The sequence below is a fragment of the Eucalyptus grandis genome, chromosome 5 (assembly GCF_016545825.1).
Source record: "Eucalyptus grandis isolate ANBG69807.140 chromosome 5, ASM1654582v1, whole genome shotgun sequence".
Classification (NCBI taxonomy): Eukaryota; Viridiplantae; Streptophyta; class Magnoliopsida; order Myrtales; family Myrtaceae; genus Eucalyptus; species Eucalyptus grandis.
Genome location: NC_052616.1, coordinates 52,958,789 through 52,975,896, shown reverse-complemented (window position 1 = coordinate 52,975,896; position 17,108 = coordinate 52,958,789). Strand labels below are relative to the sequence as shown.

The following is a 17,108-nucleotide window of genomic DNA, read 5'->3' as shown; positions in this document are numbered from 1 at the left end:
ATGAATTCTTGCTTCATCATCTCCCTCTGTCTCTCCTCCTCCTCCTTCTTCATCGACATTTTAAGCATTGAGGCTGCACCCGATTATCTGTTTCATGATTGCCCGAACACCACCCTCTTCACTCCCAACTCCACCTACCGATCCAACCTCCACGCCCTCCTCTCTTCCCTCTCCTCCGCCGCCGCCGGCAGCACCGACGGCTTCGCCAATGCCATCGCCGGTCAAAACCCTCTAGAACGGGCCTATGGGCTCTTCCTCTGCCGCGGCGACCTCAACAGCACCGAGTGCAGCCGCTGCGTGGCCGCCGGAGAACAGGATATCCTTCATAGATGCCCGAACCAGCGAGTCTCCACAATATGGTACGACCAGTGCATGTTGCAGCACTCGAACCGGTCCATCCTCTCTGCCATGGAGCGATCGTTAGATCGTGTTTTGTATGACGTTGGGAACGTCACCGACCCAACCCGGTTCAGGGAAGAAGGTTGCAGCAGCGGAGGCAAACTCCACTAGCTCACAGAAGTTGTACGCACTCGCACAGTGTACGCTGGACTTGACGGCGTCAGACTGTGTCAAGTGCCTCCAGTTTGCGATCGCTAATCTGCCACAGAGAAAGCAAGGCGGGAGGTTGCTCGCTCCAAGCTGCAACTTGAGATACGAGCTCTACCCCTTTTATGATGCCTCAGCCCTGCCGTCGCCGGCCCCTCCACCTCCCGTTCCGGAACCTCCGCCTCCCGCTCCCGTGACTGGACCTGAAATTGCATGTGTGTGTATAGCTTGTCTTCCTCCGGCCAGACTCTCCTTTTTCATAATATTAAGTCTGATTTTGCCATGGCCTCACTGGCCGTGGGTGAAGGGCCACGACGGTCTGGGCGACCGGCCTCGCTATGGGAGCTCCCGAGGAATTGTACTTCTAAAGGAAAAAGAGAAGAGAGAGAGAGAGAGAGAGAGAGAGAGAGAGAGATGATAGAAGGTGAAGTAGGGTGAAGAGAGAGGGACTTTAAAAGAAGGGAAATGCTTGCATGACCGTTCACTACCAAATGACAGTGTAACGATCACAAGACAGCCACAAATTCATTTTGTGGAAACCGGTGGACTGCTTAATTTTGTTTCAATTTTTTGACTCTGTTTCCTTTTTTGTTTTTGTTTTTTCGCTTCTATAGTTCCTTATTACAAACTTAAATATGGAGACAAAAATCAAAAGAGGCAGCTAAATCAATGTTTTTAAATGTTATTACTTTGATTTGTTTCTTTACATAAGACTAAAAAATCGTTCTTGTTCTATGCATAACCGATATCATTGGTCATAATTTTTTGTCATTAAAGAGTTCTTTTATAACAATTTGATTCGAGCAAAAGGAACGAGGAGCCATTCAATTGCACATTAATTTTGTTATTAGTTTTTTTTTTTTTTTTTTTTTTTTGGTTGATAATTTCATTATAAGTTGTAAAGTTAACGTTTCAAGTGTTTATTCATCTTTTAAATTTAATAAATATTTAGAATAATATTAATGATTTCTTTTTAATAAGTGATAATTTTTTTCTCCTTATAATTATTTATATTTTGGTATTTAATTTATTTTCTCTTTATTCATATTCAAGAACATTAATTCAGTGGGTCCCCTTTTGACCCTTTTGAACTTTGTCTCGAAGTCCAAAAAACAGAAAGAAAGGAAATGGGGTCTAAAATTGAAATCGGTTTAAGAAGGCTACCGGTTTCCACAAAATGATTTTGTGGCTGTACAGTGACCGTTCCACCGTCATTTAGTAGTGGACAGTCATCCTATTGGCGGCCTGAAAAAAATGATGACAAGTGGGACTTGTCCAAATCGCTCACATGAAAAATCAAATTTATTCAATAGTTCACCAAATATAACCGATTTCTCTAATGATCATTGTTCGACTTGACACTAATTCGATCTCAAGCACGAGATATAGTTTGTCAATTGATGGATATCAATCTTATCTTGCCTAGTTTGCTGTCGTGTTATTTTAATTAATTTTTTTTTGTAAAAGAAAAACCTAAAAAATATTTGAGTTAGAATTAGGTCAATTTTAGAATATTTCTTGTTTGAGGGTTATCTTGCATAGTTAGAATAGGAATTTTATTTTGAATTTTAAAAAATAAATATAAAAAAAATCAACTTAGGATGTTAGTTTTTTTTAGATTGCATGTTCAATTATTTGGCAATTTTAATTTCGAATTTCATTATTAAAAAAAAAAAAAAAACCTAGAGCTAGGGCACTCTTTGCACGTCATTGCATATTAGGATAAAATTGCATGTAATTTAGTTCTAGATAGTATTTATAAGTTTAGATAATCTTTCGTAGATAGATTGCTTCTTAAGTTAGGGATTAACAAGTTAAGATAACATTCGAGTTAAAGTAGGGTTTGGCCTAACCTAATTCTTAATATAAGTTGGATGATATCTTAATTTGGATAGATAATTTTTTTCATTTTTCTTAATTTCGAATTTCATGAAAAATTTCAAAAAAATTATCTTAGAGTAAATTAATTTCATTATTTAGGATAGATTGCATGCTTTTTAAGAGAATAAAAGTATCATGTGCATGTCATGTAAAATTAAGTTCATGAAATGCATGTCATTTAGTGATTGTTGCTAGGTTCATTTAGTTAAAAATTGCCCGTTATTAGAATTAGGTCATTTGGTTAGATTGCATTGCATAAAGCATGATTACCATTAAATAAGTGGAAAAAAAAATTAAGTGATTGCGTGTTAATTAGAAATCATATCTAAGATTGTTGATGTGAATTATAATCTAACATCGCAGATGCTTTCGTTGCTATGAAGTAAGTTACGCAATTTATTCATTACTTTATCTCGGGTGTTAAATTGGTGGTTTGCGCACCCGTGATCACCTCACATGTTAGAGAAGTAAATTAAACTCAATTCAAGCTGCTTGCAATTTTTTTTTTGAAACAAAAAGAGAAATGTATTGAAAGGGCATTAGAAAAGTTTAGTGTAACCAAGTCCCCATACCCAAATTTTTTAGTTCGTAAAAGTAAAATAATTCTCTTATTATTTTACTTAGGTGTCTAATTGATCTTCCGTAAACTGATTAATGACGACTCTTAATTAAAAACTATTTGCATGTTAAGAACTTGAACCTAAGTCACGAATTAGTATGGACTTGGGAGAGCCTGAGCTAAGTTTAGGCTTAGTAATTCATTAGCCAAACTCTAGGTGGTTAACTCGAAATTTTGGTCGCGACACATGGGTTAGGAAACACCTCACACCAAGGAAAAAGATAAATGACAATCCTAGCCAAACTAAAGTAAAGCCAACACCAATGTATCAATATTGTGCAACCAAGGGCAATTGTTTGTAAGGACAATAAAAAATCTAAGATAAAGTCTTAAGTGCTTATTCAATTTTAGCACAATTTTAAAGTCACGAGGCTTCCACTTTCTTTTAAAATAAAACATTCCAAAAAGTCTATTTTTAAACTTTTCAAAGGGTTCTTATTTATTTTTATTTTTTTGGAATTTTGTTGGAAATTTTTAAATTTTTTTATGAGTTTTCGAATTTTCCAATATTTTTGAGTATTTTTGAATTTTTGAATAAATTTTAAAGTATTTTAAATTTAATATTTTAAATTAATTTAATATTTATTAAATTTCAATATTATGAAAAGAGAATTCGTACCGGGTTGGACAAAAAAACTGGTCGGTCCTAAGGCCCACTAGGAATTAACCAAAAAGGCCCATGAAGTTTTTTTAAAGAAAGGAAAAAGCCCACTCAGCCTTCTCCGGCCCCCTCCAGTCTTCTATTCTTGGCCCAACCTAGTCCATAAAGGATTCGGCCCAGCCCTTAAACAAAACCAGCCCATCTTCCTTTTTATAGTTTTCTATTATTTTTTCTTCTTGCTTTTGCTTTTTCCTCTTTTTTAAATCTTATTTTATTTCTTTCTTCTCCACACTCTTCTCTGCAACATTTTCACCGAAACTCACCCAAACCATATGCCTCCTTTACCGATGATCTCCTTCATCGAGCCAAAACCAAACAAATCATGCCCACGTCGGCTAACACCTTACGCCACGGGCCATGCCAACCACTACCTCATGGACACACTGCATCAAATTACAAGCCGATGTACGGAAGCAAGCATAAATCAAAGAAAAGCCACACAAGCTCAATCAAATATTTGTCGAATACCTAACGGGCATCAATCAAAGAGAGGACACAGGATCAACCGAGGCGCCAAACGCACCGGAATATTTAACAACTGATGCGCAAAACTAAAACACAGCATAGCACCACGTGGATGGGGTTGGGACTCACACAAACCGGGCCTCAACGAAGAAAAAAAACGACGATACAATAACCAGCACTTCAAGAGCAAACCAAGGTCAGAGGATGTGGCCACGGATCCAATAGAGACATTTTCACAAGCACTTGGCGTGTGCTACCAAAACAAACAGGGCACCTACGCTCGGGGGGGAAGACCTACATGGTTGAGGGAAAGGCCACGGCGGACGGGGGCTAGTGGACGGACCTCCGACAACGGCCAGCCACCTTCTCGAGCTCCTTCTCCCCCACACCCACTGGCTCTCTCTCTCTCTCTCTCTCTCTCTCTCTCTCTTTTAATGGCTACCGGCGCGCTTGGCCTCTTGTGACGCCAGCTGCCGTTGCCGGTCTGCACCCAACCACCCGCTGCCGTCGAACGCCCCGCGCTGTTTCCTCTGCCACTGTACTCGCGTCCTTACTGTAGCAGCGAGAAGGACAGGGAGAAGGAGGGAAAGGGATGACTGGGTCAAGCCGGAAGAGAAGAGATGGACTGGCGTGCGTGGTGCGGAGATAAGGAAGTGAAAGAAGAAGGGGCCGGGCTGGCCCGCCCAGCTCGGCCCCACTCTGTTTTTTTATTTATTTTAAATCTCTTTTTAAATTAGTTTTAAAACATATTCAATTATTTTTTATTTTACTAAAAAAAATTAATACTAATAATGCAAATGCCCATAATATTTACGTCCGATGCATTCTAATGAAATTATTTATTTTATCATTTTCCTTCTTAGAGACTAATCTCTCATGTTCTATGTGATTAAGTCTTGAATAAAAAAGGATAAAATTTAAATATCAACATTATGCAAATGATAATTAATAAGGCGAATTTTTTTTTTTTTTTTTTCAATCGCCTTAGGTGTACTCCACGGTGCCCCATCAACCATAGCATAGTCAACGGTTGGGACGCTGCCACAACCCTCTCTTTCCTTAAGCAGCAACCCAAGACCAGCGTCACCACCGTGGCATTGGGGCACCATCATTGTGCCTTAACTCCGTACCCTTATGCCACCGTCCATGAACATTATTATCACCACCAACTTTTTACAAGTGTAAGAATTTTCCTTCTTTTTTTTTTTTTAATTTGTGTGTCCACGATCTAAGATTTGAGGTTCAAGTAAAAAGGACTTGAAACTCTGCTTTTTCCATATTACGAAAAGTTGGGGCTACGTGAAGAGGTCAATTTGGAGTTGATATTGATGATGGTGAGGTGCATTCGTGGTACTCTACCACTCATATCAGTCAAATGTCATATGTCATATTTTATTTTATTTGCTTTGTTTGACTACATCTATTTGTGGGGAGAATTACTAAGAAAAATTTTAAACATATTGTAATTGTGTCAATTCAGTTCCACATTTTTTTCTCAATTGAATTCTAAAGCTTTTACATTCATGCCGTTTTGTCCATTCGGCTATTTTTAGTCGAAAATAGCTAACATGGATATCAATTGTTCTACATCATGTGGCTTATGTTGGTGCAGACACATTTTTAATAATTTTGAATTATTTATTTATTCCTTTCCTTTCCTTTCCTTTTTTTTTCCCCTTCCCTTCATTCTTCCTCTAACCACCCCCCACAAAAAAAACTCTATTGGCAAGGTTGACCTCATTGTCGCTTGGTGAGGCTCAACGAGCCTTGCTAGGGGCTGGTGAGGCTCATCCACACTAAGTGATGGCGTGGTTGAGCATCGCTAGTGGTTTTTGAGGCTCAACTTTGGCCAGTCACTAGGGCTCAGTGATTGACCGAAGGAAGAAGGAAGGAAGAGAAAAAAAGAATGAAAAAGAAAACAAAATAATAATAATAAATGATTAAAAATTAAAAATATTAAAATATTAGTAAAAATTATTTATGTTAATGTCTATCATGCCAAATAAAATAGCTATGTCTATATCTACTATTTATGACAAAATTGCCAAATGGATTGAATTGGCATAAATGCAAAATATTTAGACTCAATTGATTAAAAAAGTTTATGATTAAATTTGTACAATTATATTGATTTACGGGTTTTTTTGGCAATTTTCGTCAAATGTTTGGGTGTTTGAAAAACACAGGTTCGAAGATTATTGTTTTCTGAGAAGAAAAAACAGAGCGAGATATTGTTTGACCAGGCCACAAGAATCCGTGTTGGAAAAAGGTCAACTTCGAAGGTTCCATTGTTTCCTTAAGCTGTTGTCCTTGTCTACTCCAATCTCTATCATCGTTTATAAACTTATACGCTAGAGCTTCCTACCAATTGTTTAAAGTACATACGGGATCGTAATGGACCGGCGTTAGACATAGCCAAAGGTGTCGTTACAGAAGTCAAGATCTACCACAACAAACTTACGTGGGGCACGATAATTCACGTAAAAAAATATTATTAAAAATTCCAGAGGAGTAAACAATGTTGGTATTCAAGAAGACAGATATATATTTTATTATCAATTGTGCGTAATCGAATATTTCATCTAATTATAAGGGCAAGTGTTCAAAATTCAGTAAGTATGAGTTTGAGCATACATTATTTTTTGAAAAATATTTATGCTTTGGTATTAGCCCTAGGCAAAAAAATTTGACATTGATATTGAAAATATGATGTTAGCCAAAGTCCATACTTCGCTTCCGGAACACGGCTTTGAAATGGGTTCAAACACGAGTTTTCCAACCTAGTGACGATTATCCAACTAGTGCGAAAGGGATAATGATAACATCTTTAAAAGCGTTTCAACTTAATTCCCGAGAAAGAATAATGCAGGCGTTGTACTCCACCCCTCGTAGCAGAAGTGTCGGTCTGTCATCGTTGAAACAGCAAAATTGGAGGGTTGTTGAAGTATTTGGGGACTTCTTGCAGGTTTTCAACGATGCAACAGATGCTTGATCCTGCGATTATCAATCAAGCAATCCGTTCTATTGCTATATATGATGTCGGTTAAATTAGCAAACAATGAGGATGGTTCCTCCTTCGATAAATCGGTACTAGCCACGAGGCTGAAATCCCTCAAATTGTATAAGAAAATTGCACCTATTTTTTGTCTATTATCTTGGGTTCGAGGTTTAAGTCGAAGGAACTCGAAACTCTGCTTTGTTCCCTCTTACAAAAATTTGGAGTTATATGAGGGGGTCCAGATGGAAAAGACATTGGGAATGATGAGGAATTGGTTCCGAAATATGTATGATGCATATACCAATTGATTCCATACGATGAACTTCATCCTGTGGGTGGAGATAGTGTGCTCATTGAATAGTGCCTAGAAATCCGTTTGGTTATCTCTCCATAAAAAATAAGAATAACCCCACTAGCTTTTGCTAGTCCTTCCTCGTCATCTACAAGTAAGGTTAAGATGTACTTGAAGGCAAGCTACTCCAAATACATTTAAAAAGTTAGAGAAGACAATGTTGACATTCTGAAGTTGATCATAGAGCAAAATTTCATGCTTTCCCATTCTTTCTACCATGGCTCATGACTTGCTCCACTCCCGGTGTCTATTGTACTTTGGGTCTACCTTCGGTGCTGGCTGATAGACATGGAAGACAATAAAAGCAGCTTGACTACGAAAAATGTGAAAATGGATGGCCAAGAAAAAGATCCACCTGGCCTCCATTCGGTTACTTTTTCAAAAAGTAGAAATGTACGAATATTGAATGATACTCTTGAAAAAGTCATCCATCTGACTTTTCTCAATTTTTCGTTTTCTGGCGAAGAACGAGAAAGATTCAATGGTTTCATTTGTATCAAAATTCAAGCCACCACAACCTCCAGGCCATAATAAAAGTCGTAGACGAAATAGAGATTTCGACGAAGCAACTTGTATAGGGGCCGCACAAGCTATACATTCACAAATTATTAGCCTATCGACATTAATCTAAGAAGGACCCGAAACACCAAAGAAACGGGAAAGAGATGGATCCTCCTAATCTCCCTCTCTTGCTTCTTCTCACCTTGGCTTCCACCATTAACGCCCAATTTTTCCCAGCTCCTTACTGTGGTTCGACTGGCAACTTCACCGCCGACAGCACCTACCAAACCACCCTCACCGCCCTCCTCTCCTCCATCTCCACCACCAACTCCTTGTCCCTCAAGTACGGCTTCTTCAATGCCTCCGCCACCGTCTCCGGTGCCTCCCAGACCCTCTACGTCATCGGCTCCTGCCGCGGCGACCTCACTGCCGAGAGCTGTCGCGCCTGTCTCAACGCCTCGGCCTCTGACATTCGTGACCTCTGCCCCCTCCAGAAGGAGGCGGTCCTCTACAGCGAGAACTGCACCGTCTGGTACTCTAATGCCTCGATCTTCGGCACGGTCACAACCGACCCTGTCTACCAGCTGGCCAACGTTAACAACGTCGCGAGCCCAGACACGTACAACGCAGCACTGAGGACGCTGCTGGGTAGTCTGCAGGGCGAGGCGGCAGGCGGTGGCTCGCTGAGGAAGTATGCGACGGGGAATGCGTCAGCGGATTACAACAAGATCTATGCGATGGTACAGTGCACGCCGGACTTGACGGAGCAGCAATGCAGCGACTGCCTGGTGACAGTCGTCGGGATATTTGGGCAGTGCTGTGTCGGGAAGTTGGGGGTGAATATCATGGCACCGAGTTGCCGATTCCGGTACGAGACCAATGCTCGGTTCTATGACCTGGTCGGTGAGCCACTTCCCCCGCCACCCGCACCACCACCTCCACCACTGGGTACGTTGGCTCTTGTTTAGCGACTATGTCTCTGTCTCTGTCTCTTATAACTGATTATGCAGGTTCCACACGAGATTTACACGATTAATAGTTCTTTTGGTCAGTCAAATGAGTTTAATCTACCGACCAAAAAAAAAAAAAAAAAAAGAGTTTAATCTACACGCCCTTTAGATCATGCAATTTTCTTTTTTAGTTTGGATCGGTACGTTGGATAAATGCTTTGTTGCCACAAAGAAGGTGTGCGTTGGTCCATGATTTCGGCCGAAGAAAGTAAGGGTTCATATCTCCAACCTTTGATGCTTCCACATGGCTACTAGTCAACTATCACAGTCAGTTAGTTGAATCGTAATTACTGCCATCCATAGCTCACAAGCTGTCATATGAGGTTTTCAAATTGAATAATAAAAAGTAAGTCTAGGCTAAGAGTAATGGTTCGTTAGCGGATCTTTGTTGCACGGTCATGCTAACGGTACTCTAGAAAAAATTGAGAAATGCTTGCATAACCGTGTAACAACGGTCATACTTCAACCACAAGTGTTAGGGATGGAAAAGAAAAAATGGAAGTGAGCGTTACACGTTACACGGTGATGCTGGCAGTGCTCTTAGACATTCTAGGAAGTTTTGCCCAAATCCTCTTACTAAATGATGTGGCAATAATGGGGGTTCAAATGAGTGCGATCTGTGCATTTAATAATCGACAACCAATAAAAAAAAATCGGCAAATCACTTAATAAGAGGGTTCCAGTAAGGTCTCTTATTCCGTATAGCATTCTCGAGATTGAGTTGGATAAGAAATTCCACTGCATTTTTGATATCTTACGTTTTGATTTGGAAAAATGTAGAAAATAGGCATATATAGTCCTCTATTACGGTTCTTTTATCCCTAATTAACAATAAATTGTAATTAATTTTGTCCCTTCTCTTATATCCTTTTCGTTGGTAGTCCTCATGCATATAGTGGTCCCATATGTGCACATGGGGAGCAGCAAATAACTCTGCAGAAATTTTTGACTAGAACGTCTGCAAACTAGAATTTGTTGTTCCTTGCTCCACTCTGTTTCTATAGACCATTGCACTGTCATACCTTGATTTCCGTAAGAGATTCATGAAAGTAATGAACTTGAAGCTGAAAAGGTAACCGATTATACCCCAAAATTTTTAATTCTGGAGAATAATGTGATATTTTTCAAATGTCAAACTCTTCCTCAGACGAGACCTGGCAAGATAACATCCAGAAATTTGAGTAACTTCCACTCGAATTATTAGTGAATGGAGTAAGGTATATTTAACACGCCTTTCGTTTCCGCATTCAAAACGGGCTTTAGTGATTTCTCCAGTGTATTACTTTGTAATCTGTGCCTTTGCTCTTGCAGGTGGAAAGAGCAATTCAACTAAGGCTGTGATCATTGCAGTCGCCACAAGTGTTTCTGTGGTACTCGTTATCGGCATTGCCATACTTCTGGTAGTGCAAAGGAAGAAGAAGCAGCCCAGACAAAGAATTGAAGGTGAGCCTTTATCTTTTTGCTTTGGAACAGCAACTGTTCATCAGTTTAAAACGACCCTGAAATAACGAAGACAAATAACTATGCTTTTGCACCAACACAATAGAGACATTAGGCTAGATTTTTTTAACAAATTGGGTTGAGAATTCCAGAGCATGGAATTGATATTTTGATCGTTACATTCATGCGCGCCTCTCGTACATGTCCAATTATACATTTCTCATCGTCTGTAGTTAACATAAACTATCGTACTAAAAGTTGTGAAGCTTTCATTGTAAAACTATAAATAAAGACAATCATGCTCTGAATGACCGTGTATTTCCCTTTATAGGAGAAGTGGATGAAATTAGCACGGCGGAGTCGCTGCAATTTGATTTTGGGACTATCAGGGCTGCAACTGATAACTTCTCCGATTCCAAGAAGCTTGGACAAGGTGGCTTTGGCGTTGTATACATGGTACTAATTAACAAAGCACCCTCTAGTCTCATGTTCAAAATTTAAACAACAAAATAATCATAGATGACATCAATGTGATACTCTTCAAAATGCTTCAATGACATATCGGTACTCAGCAAGGATCTACTTTGATGAAATTTTAGGGTCAGCTCTCCAATGGACAGGAAATCGCGGTGAAACGGCTATCGCAGAATTCAGGCCAAGGAGAAGTAGAATTCAAGAACGAGGTCATGTTACTAGCTAGGCTACAACATAGGAACTTGGTCAGGCTCTTGGGTTTCTGTCTGGAAGGAGTCGAGCGGCTTCTCATTTATGAGTTTGTGCCCAATTCAAGCCTTGATCAATTCATTTTTGGTATGTTTCTCGGGTTGTCATTCCATAAATCAGATAATAATGAAATGATTAAGGGATGTCTAATAGAACATTTTCAACAAAATGTGTAGATCCCCTGAAACGTGCGAATCTTGATTGGGATAGGCGTCACAAGATAATAATGGGTGTTGCACGAGGGCTACTTTATCTACATGAAGACTCTCGACTTCGTATCATCCATCGGGACCTCAAAGCTAGCAACATTTTGCTGGACTCAAACATGAATCCAAAGATATCGGATTTCGGTATGGCGAGACTATTCGAGTTGGACCAAACTCAGGCAGAAACAAATCGAATAGTGGGGACCTAGTAAGTGCTACAGCCTCCTACAGCTAAGGCTTACCAAAATAACATAGAAAAACTATATAACTAATAAGATGGACTTATTGTGTAGCGGATATATGGCACCGGAATATGCTATGCACGGAAACTTCTCTGTCAAATCCGATGTCTTTAGTTTCGGAGTACTGATTTTGGAGATTGTGAGTGGTCAGAAGAACAATCTTTTCCGCTTGGGTGATAGTACAGAGGTCCTCACAAGCTATGTGAGTACAAAAACATGCCTTTCCATTTCGCGTAATGTTTGGGAGATCAATTTGCTTAATGTCTGTCTACTGTTTGCAGGTTTGGAAGTGTTGGAGGGAAGGAACAATAACAAACATTATCGATCCCTCTGTGACTGCTGGTTCTAGTACTGAAATCGCAAGGTGCATCCACATTGGACTGCTATGTGTCCAAGAAAACGTGGCTGACCGGCCAACGATGGCCTCGGTCCTTTTGATGCTTAATAGCCACTCGGTCACTCTCCAAGTGCCGTTGCATCCCGCATTCTTCATACACAGGGGTGCTGAATCGGATGTGTCATCTACGCAGGATTATAGTTCAAGGGTATCTGAGGTCGAATCGAATCACCTCTTGAAAAATTAGGCCTCTGTGACCGATCCATATCCACCGTAGCCCTGACAAACAGGAGATCGGTGTGCATTGTGCACTAAATTTCATGTTTATCATGGTTTTTAGACCATAAAAATGACATTCTCATGATTTAATCCTTCCTCTAGATTATTGAGGAGTTATATGGCTTCATTGGCTTGGGATTGAATCCAGAATCATTGAATGTCGGAAGTGAAGGATACTCTTGAAAGGTCATGCCTTACCCTATTTGGTCTGATTTAAGACATGAGGATTCAAGCCACAAGTCCAGGCGCTACTGTAATTCTGCTGCCCCACTGCAGTTAGACCTTCATCAAATTTTTTAATTGTACGCTGTGTCGTGCCAACGGCAGTCCACAAATTCATTGATTTTGTGTGGAAACATTTGCAATTTTTATTGCATGGTGGAATCGAGAAGATAATTTAGCATTATTGTACCTTTTCTTTCGATAATAATTACTTAAACTGTTAGGATTGGGCAGACAACCACAATGAAATAGAGAATAAAGGCAAGAGAGAGAAATCGAGATACAAGATTTATCTTGATTCACCCCTAAACTAGGGTTTTCTAGCAAAGGATTCCAGTAGTTATTTATGGGTACAAGCTCAAATTACTAATAACGTATGAGCCTAAACTATAAAAGCCCTCTAGTAGTTCAAGGGCGGCCCCTAAGACCCCCATTGAGGCAGCCCCCTAAGACCCCCAGTGAGGCGGCCCCCTAGACACCCGCCCACTCAGTGGGTAGCGGGACACTATGTCTTCTTTTCAATGGAAAACATAACCATACCCCAACAAAACATCAAGCACAAGCTTGGTCTTCCGATCCTAAGATTCTAGATCCGTCTCTATTCGTTCATGAGAATGCATGTAAGCCCGGGAAGTGAAGAAGATCGCGCAGGTTCTTCCCTTCATGAAGACAAGAGACGGACAAATCAAAGCCTATGTCTTATCTCAATAACTAAGCTAAAAAATATCATATATCACAACAACGCACATTGCAAAAAGGTATGTCTACATTTTAAGCTTAGGCATGCCGCATTTTCTTGGTTTGATTGTGGTTACTTATGGGGACCTTTGTAAGGGCACCAAGGAATCGATTCTCTGGATATATTCAGTCGTAATTGTCGCGGCCAGAAAAGCTAGTGGATTACAATGTTTAAAGGCTTAGCATAGACTCTTTCAAGCTTATATCAACCACTACTTTCAAGTTTGGATTTAATTAATTTAGAATGCAAATTAATTCAATTAAGAGCTACCACTAACCCATTGGAGTCGATCGGTAACCCAAGTAAGATGCGAGAGAATATCTTTCTTTTATGAATGAGAGATTTATGTATATGGGGATTTGGTTACTCTAAATAAATCCAATGCAATCTCCGTACATTTTCTCTTATCTCAAAAACGTTTTGCAAGCAATCATGGTTGACTTTAAGCCTAAACCATTAACAAATTATCAAGCGGGTGCGCAATCAACAACCTAACACTCAATAAACTGAAGCAATAAATAAATTGCAAGAAATATGATTACCCTAAATGCAAAGCAAAGCACAAAATCCTATGATTAATTCCCAAAATCTGCAATTGTTAATAAATAAATAAAAAAATGCATGCCTCGCCTAAATATGATTCGAAATGCTAACACAATTCCAACTAAGTCTCTGTTTTGGGTTTTTATTGTTTATGAAAACTAAACTATATGCAATTTTAATATAAGTTTAACATGCATGAATTATAAAACTAATGACTTGTGACATGACCTAATTTTAATGATGGGAAAAAATTATGAACTAATCTACTATGGCATGCCATTTTATTTATATGAGCCTAAACATGCAACCATTAAATGACATTACACGATGACATGGAAATTATGACATGAAATGAGATGACATGGTATGTCATGAGGTGGCATTGATGACATGGCATGCGATAATGTGACAAAAATGGCATGGCATTGATGATGAAAACATGTGATATGAACACTAATTCTATATGGGATATGCATATTATTATTTTTATATGATTTTCTTTTAGGCTAGGATAGGAAACTACCTAAAAAAAATATGATAACCTAATTTTAACTAGGAAATAATATATTTTAAACCCTAATCTAAATTAGGCAATTTTCTAAATTACCTCACGGTTCCTAAATATACAATTCTAAGTTAGAAAACAAGATGAATGCAATCTATCCTACCATGTAATGCAAATTTTTATTGTATTTTTCAAAATAAGAAAGTTTCCTAAATTAATTGTAAGCAATATATAAATCCACATAACTAAATATTCACCATATCCAAATTAGGAAAAAAGATAATTGGGCATCCGATCTTAATTCTTAAAGATCGAATTCTCGAGTATATGCAGATCCAACACGGAAAGATTTCTTTTCGGTAATGCCTTGAAATTTAATCCAAATCAAACTTAGAATTCAAATAATCCAGATTGGGCAACAGGATATTCAAATTAAGTTTAATTTCCGAGGCTGCCTAATTTGGAAGATGGTGCCCAACGGTGACCGACGATGGTGAGAATTTATGGCTGCTGACGAACGAATTCCGTCAAGGAGGAACAATGTCGAGGGATCAAACAACGACGGTAAGGCACAACAGGGGGCTGAGCCGTAGTTGGGCAGTGATGACACGCGACGGCGGAGTTTGATGGATCAACGCCGGGGTGTGGGAACACCAGAAAAGACTAGAACTTGCGGGTTGTGAGGAGAACTCGTCAGCAAACCTGGAAAACTGAACTAAATCTCAGTAGTAATTATTGAAATAACAAATCAAAAAACAGAAAATCAGAATGGTCACAGTGTAGAATATTATACAAATAAGCACGGAGATAATATATCAAGCAGAGTATCCACTAGTTAATCATTTGAAAATTCTTTATGATTTGTCTTTTATTCAATTTCGATGGAGATCAAATTGTTTGGTGAAAGAAAGTGCCTGTAGAAGTGAAAAAAAGAGGATGGAAAATATTTTCTGCTTTCTGAAAAGGGAAAAACATGTTTCTCACTTTTGAATGTGTTTCTTTTATTGGTGGAAAATATTTTCTTTGACTAGTTCATTTGCTGTGAACCACACGCCACTAAAATTCAGAAAACATTTACTTGGAAGTTTTTTTTTTTTCCTGTAAAAAGAATAGAGTTGAGAGTTTTCTTGTTTTTCTTTTTTATATTAAAGAGCTGTTTATATGAATACCCATGAAACATTTTGCAAGTCACGTGAATGAATTAAGTATAGAAATAAGCACGGTATGGTTTGTTGCGGTTTTGGATGTCAAGCCCAACCACATTAAATAAATATGATTTAAAGAAAATCGCATCAAACCATACCATATTGTAGTTAAGAACAAAATCAAACTATTTTTGCGGTTTAACTCAATTTGAGATCGAACCAAACCTGTTTTACTTCTTTCATTTTTTTTCCTCTTCAACTTGTTTGTAATTTCATGAGATTAAACTCACTAAACTAGCATTTGAAGGAGCAGTAATTTAAAACAAATAGGCCGCTTCATGCATAACAGGTAAAGATCTAGACAGTACGTAGAAATGCGAAGCTCAAGCGGCGCAACAAGAAAAACAGCCTAGGGCGACATAATATTTTGCGACAAAAATGCTTTTGTTGCCTCAGGTTATCCAAATGTGACAAAATTAGGTGCGACCTAGGGCGACGAAATCATCATTTGCTTATCTTTTATATCGTCACCTTAGCGTGAACCAGCCGCACACTAGCGACAAAAACGACCTTTTGTCTCCTTAACTAGAATTTAAGAATTAGAACTTTGTCCATTATTCAATCAAAGATGGGCCTTTATTGAATCGACGGCGACAAACATGAAACCTTCTCGATCGCCTTAGGAATACTAAAAATTATGTCAGCATACTTAAGGCGACAAAAATGAATGATTTTGTCAACTTTATTTGGATTGGTGATAAGTTTTTCTTTTAACTTGAGAGAAAATTGTATAAAATTTTAATATGTAGTCGATGCGTGCAAGAACTGCTAAGTTATATATGAATCTTGTTACTCTTTGAGGTCTAATGGTTGAAATTATTACATCTACAAGAAGGACAGTTACCGGTTAAAGCATTTAATTCCACAAATGCCTATTGAGGGTATTATAGTCTTCCAAATAATTGAGATATACATGTGAGTAGTGTTAAAAAAATCCGACATCAAATAAGTTGTGTGGCGTAGAACGGTTAATATATCCTAGTTGGCTATAATTCATTAGTTTAAGCTATTGAGTGAATGTGAGTTAAATTGAATATTCGGACCTAGCTTTCTCTTGGTGATCTCCTTGATAAAGGAATCGGGCTTTTGCTAGTATCAGAGCCAATCATCAACCTCTTGAGTTGAAGAGGGCCTTGCTTCTAGATTAACAAATTGAAGATAAAGTCGGCACTTTTGTGGAATGAATTAACATATGGGCGATTTGATAGAGCTCTCTATATTATATCCTTGAAAACCAGTTATATATTCCTTTAATTTCTATATTATCACATTTATTTCTTCTTGTATATCTCTGACAAAGTAATTTGTTCTATCATTGGAAGAAGGAATTGTGGTTGTACAAACTAGTCTGTTTGGTAACTATTCTATTCTCGATTTTTTATTTAGAAATATTTTTTTAAATTCTGTTCCTCGAACAAATTTCTGAATATTTGAATGTATTTGGTAATTATACAAAATTTCAATTCTTAAAAAAATAAAAAATAAAAAGATGATAAATGCATTTGGTATGACCCTAAAAAAATTTTTGGGACGTAGAATTTCTTTTAACTTTTTAATAATTTTCTAATAATTTTTTTAATTTTATTTTTTATTCTCTTCGTCTTCCTCCTCTAATCGGTCACTAGGCCTCAACA

The 17,108-nt window shown here is 38.3% G+C and overlaps 2 protein-coding genes across 2 annotated transcripts; both read left to right on the top strand.

Moving 5' to 3' along the window:
* LOC120294010 (cysteine-rich receptor-like protein kinase 25) lies at nt 1-510 on the top strand. The gene has a single exon (XM_039313873.1). The coding sequence runs from the start codon at nt 1-3 to the stop codon at nt 508-510; it is 510 nt and encodes a 169-aa protein (XP_039169807.1).
* Nucleotides 511-8,167: 7,657 nt separating this feature from the next.
* On the top strand, nt 8,168-12,573 carry LOC104447067 (putative receptor-like protein kinase At4g00960). Its single transcript, XM_039312296.1, has 8 exons — nt 8,168-8,971; nt 9,239-9,241; nt 10,345-10,476; nt 10,808-10,929; nt 11,073-11,283; nt 11,373-11,610; nt 11,696-11,846; nt 11,926-12,573. The coding sequence occupies exons 1-8, from the start codon at nt 8,188-8,190 to the stop codon at nt 12,226-12,228; spliced, it is 1,944 nt and encodes a 647-aa protein (XP_039168230.1). The 5' UTR covers nt 8,168-8,187; the 3' UTR covers nt 12,229-12,573.
* The last annotated feature ends 4,535 nt before the right edge of the window (nt 12,574-17,108 follow it).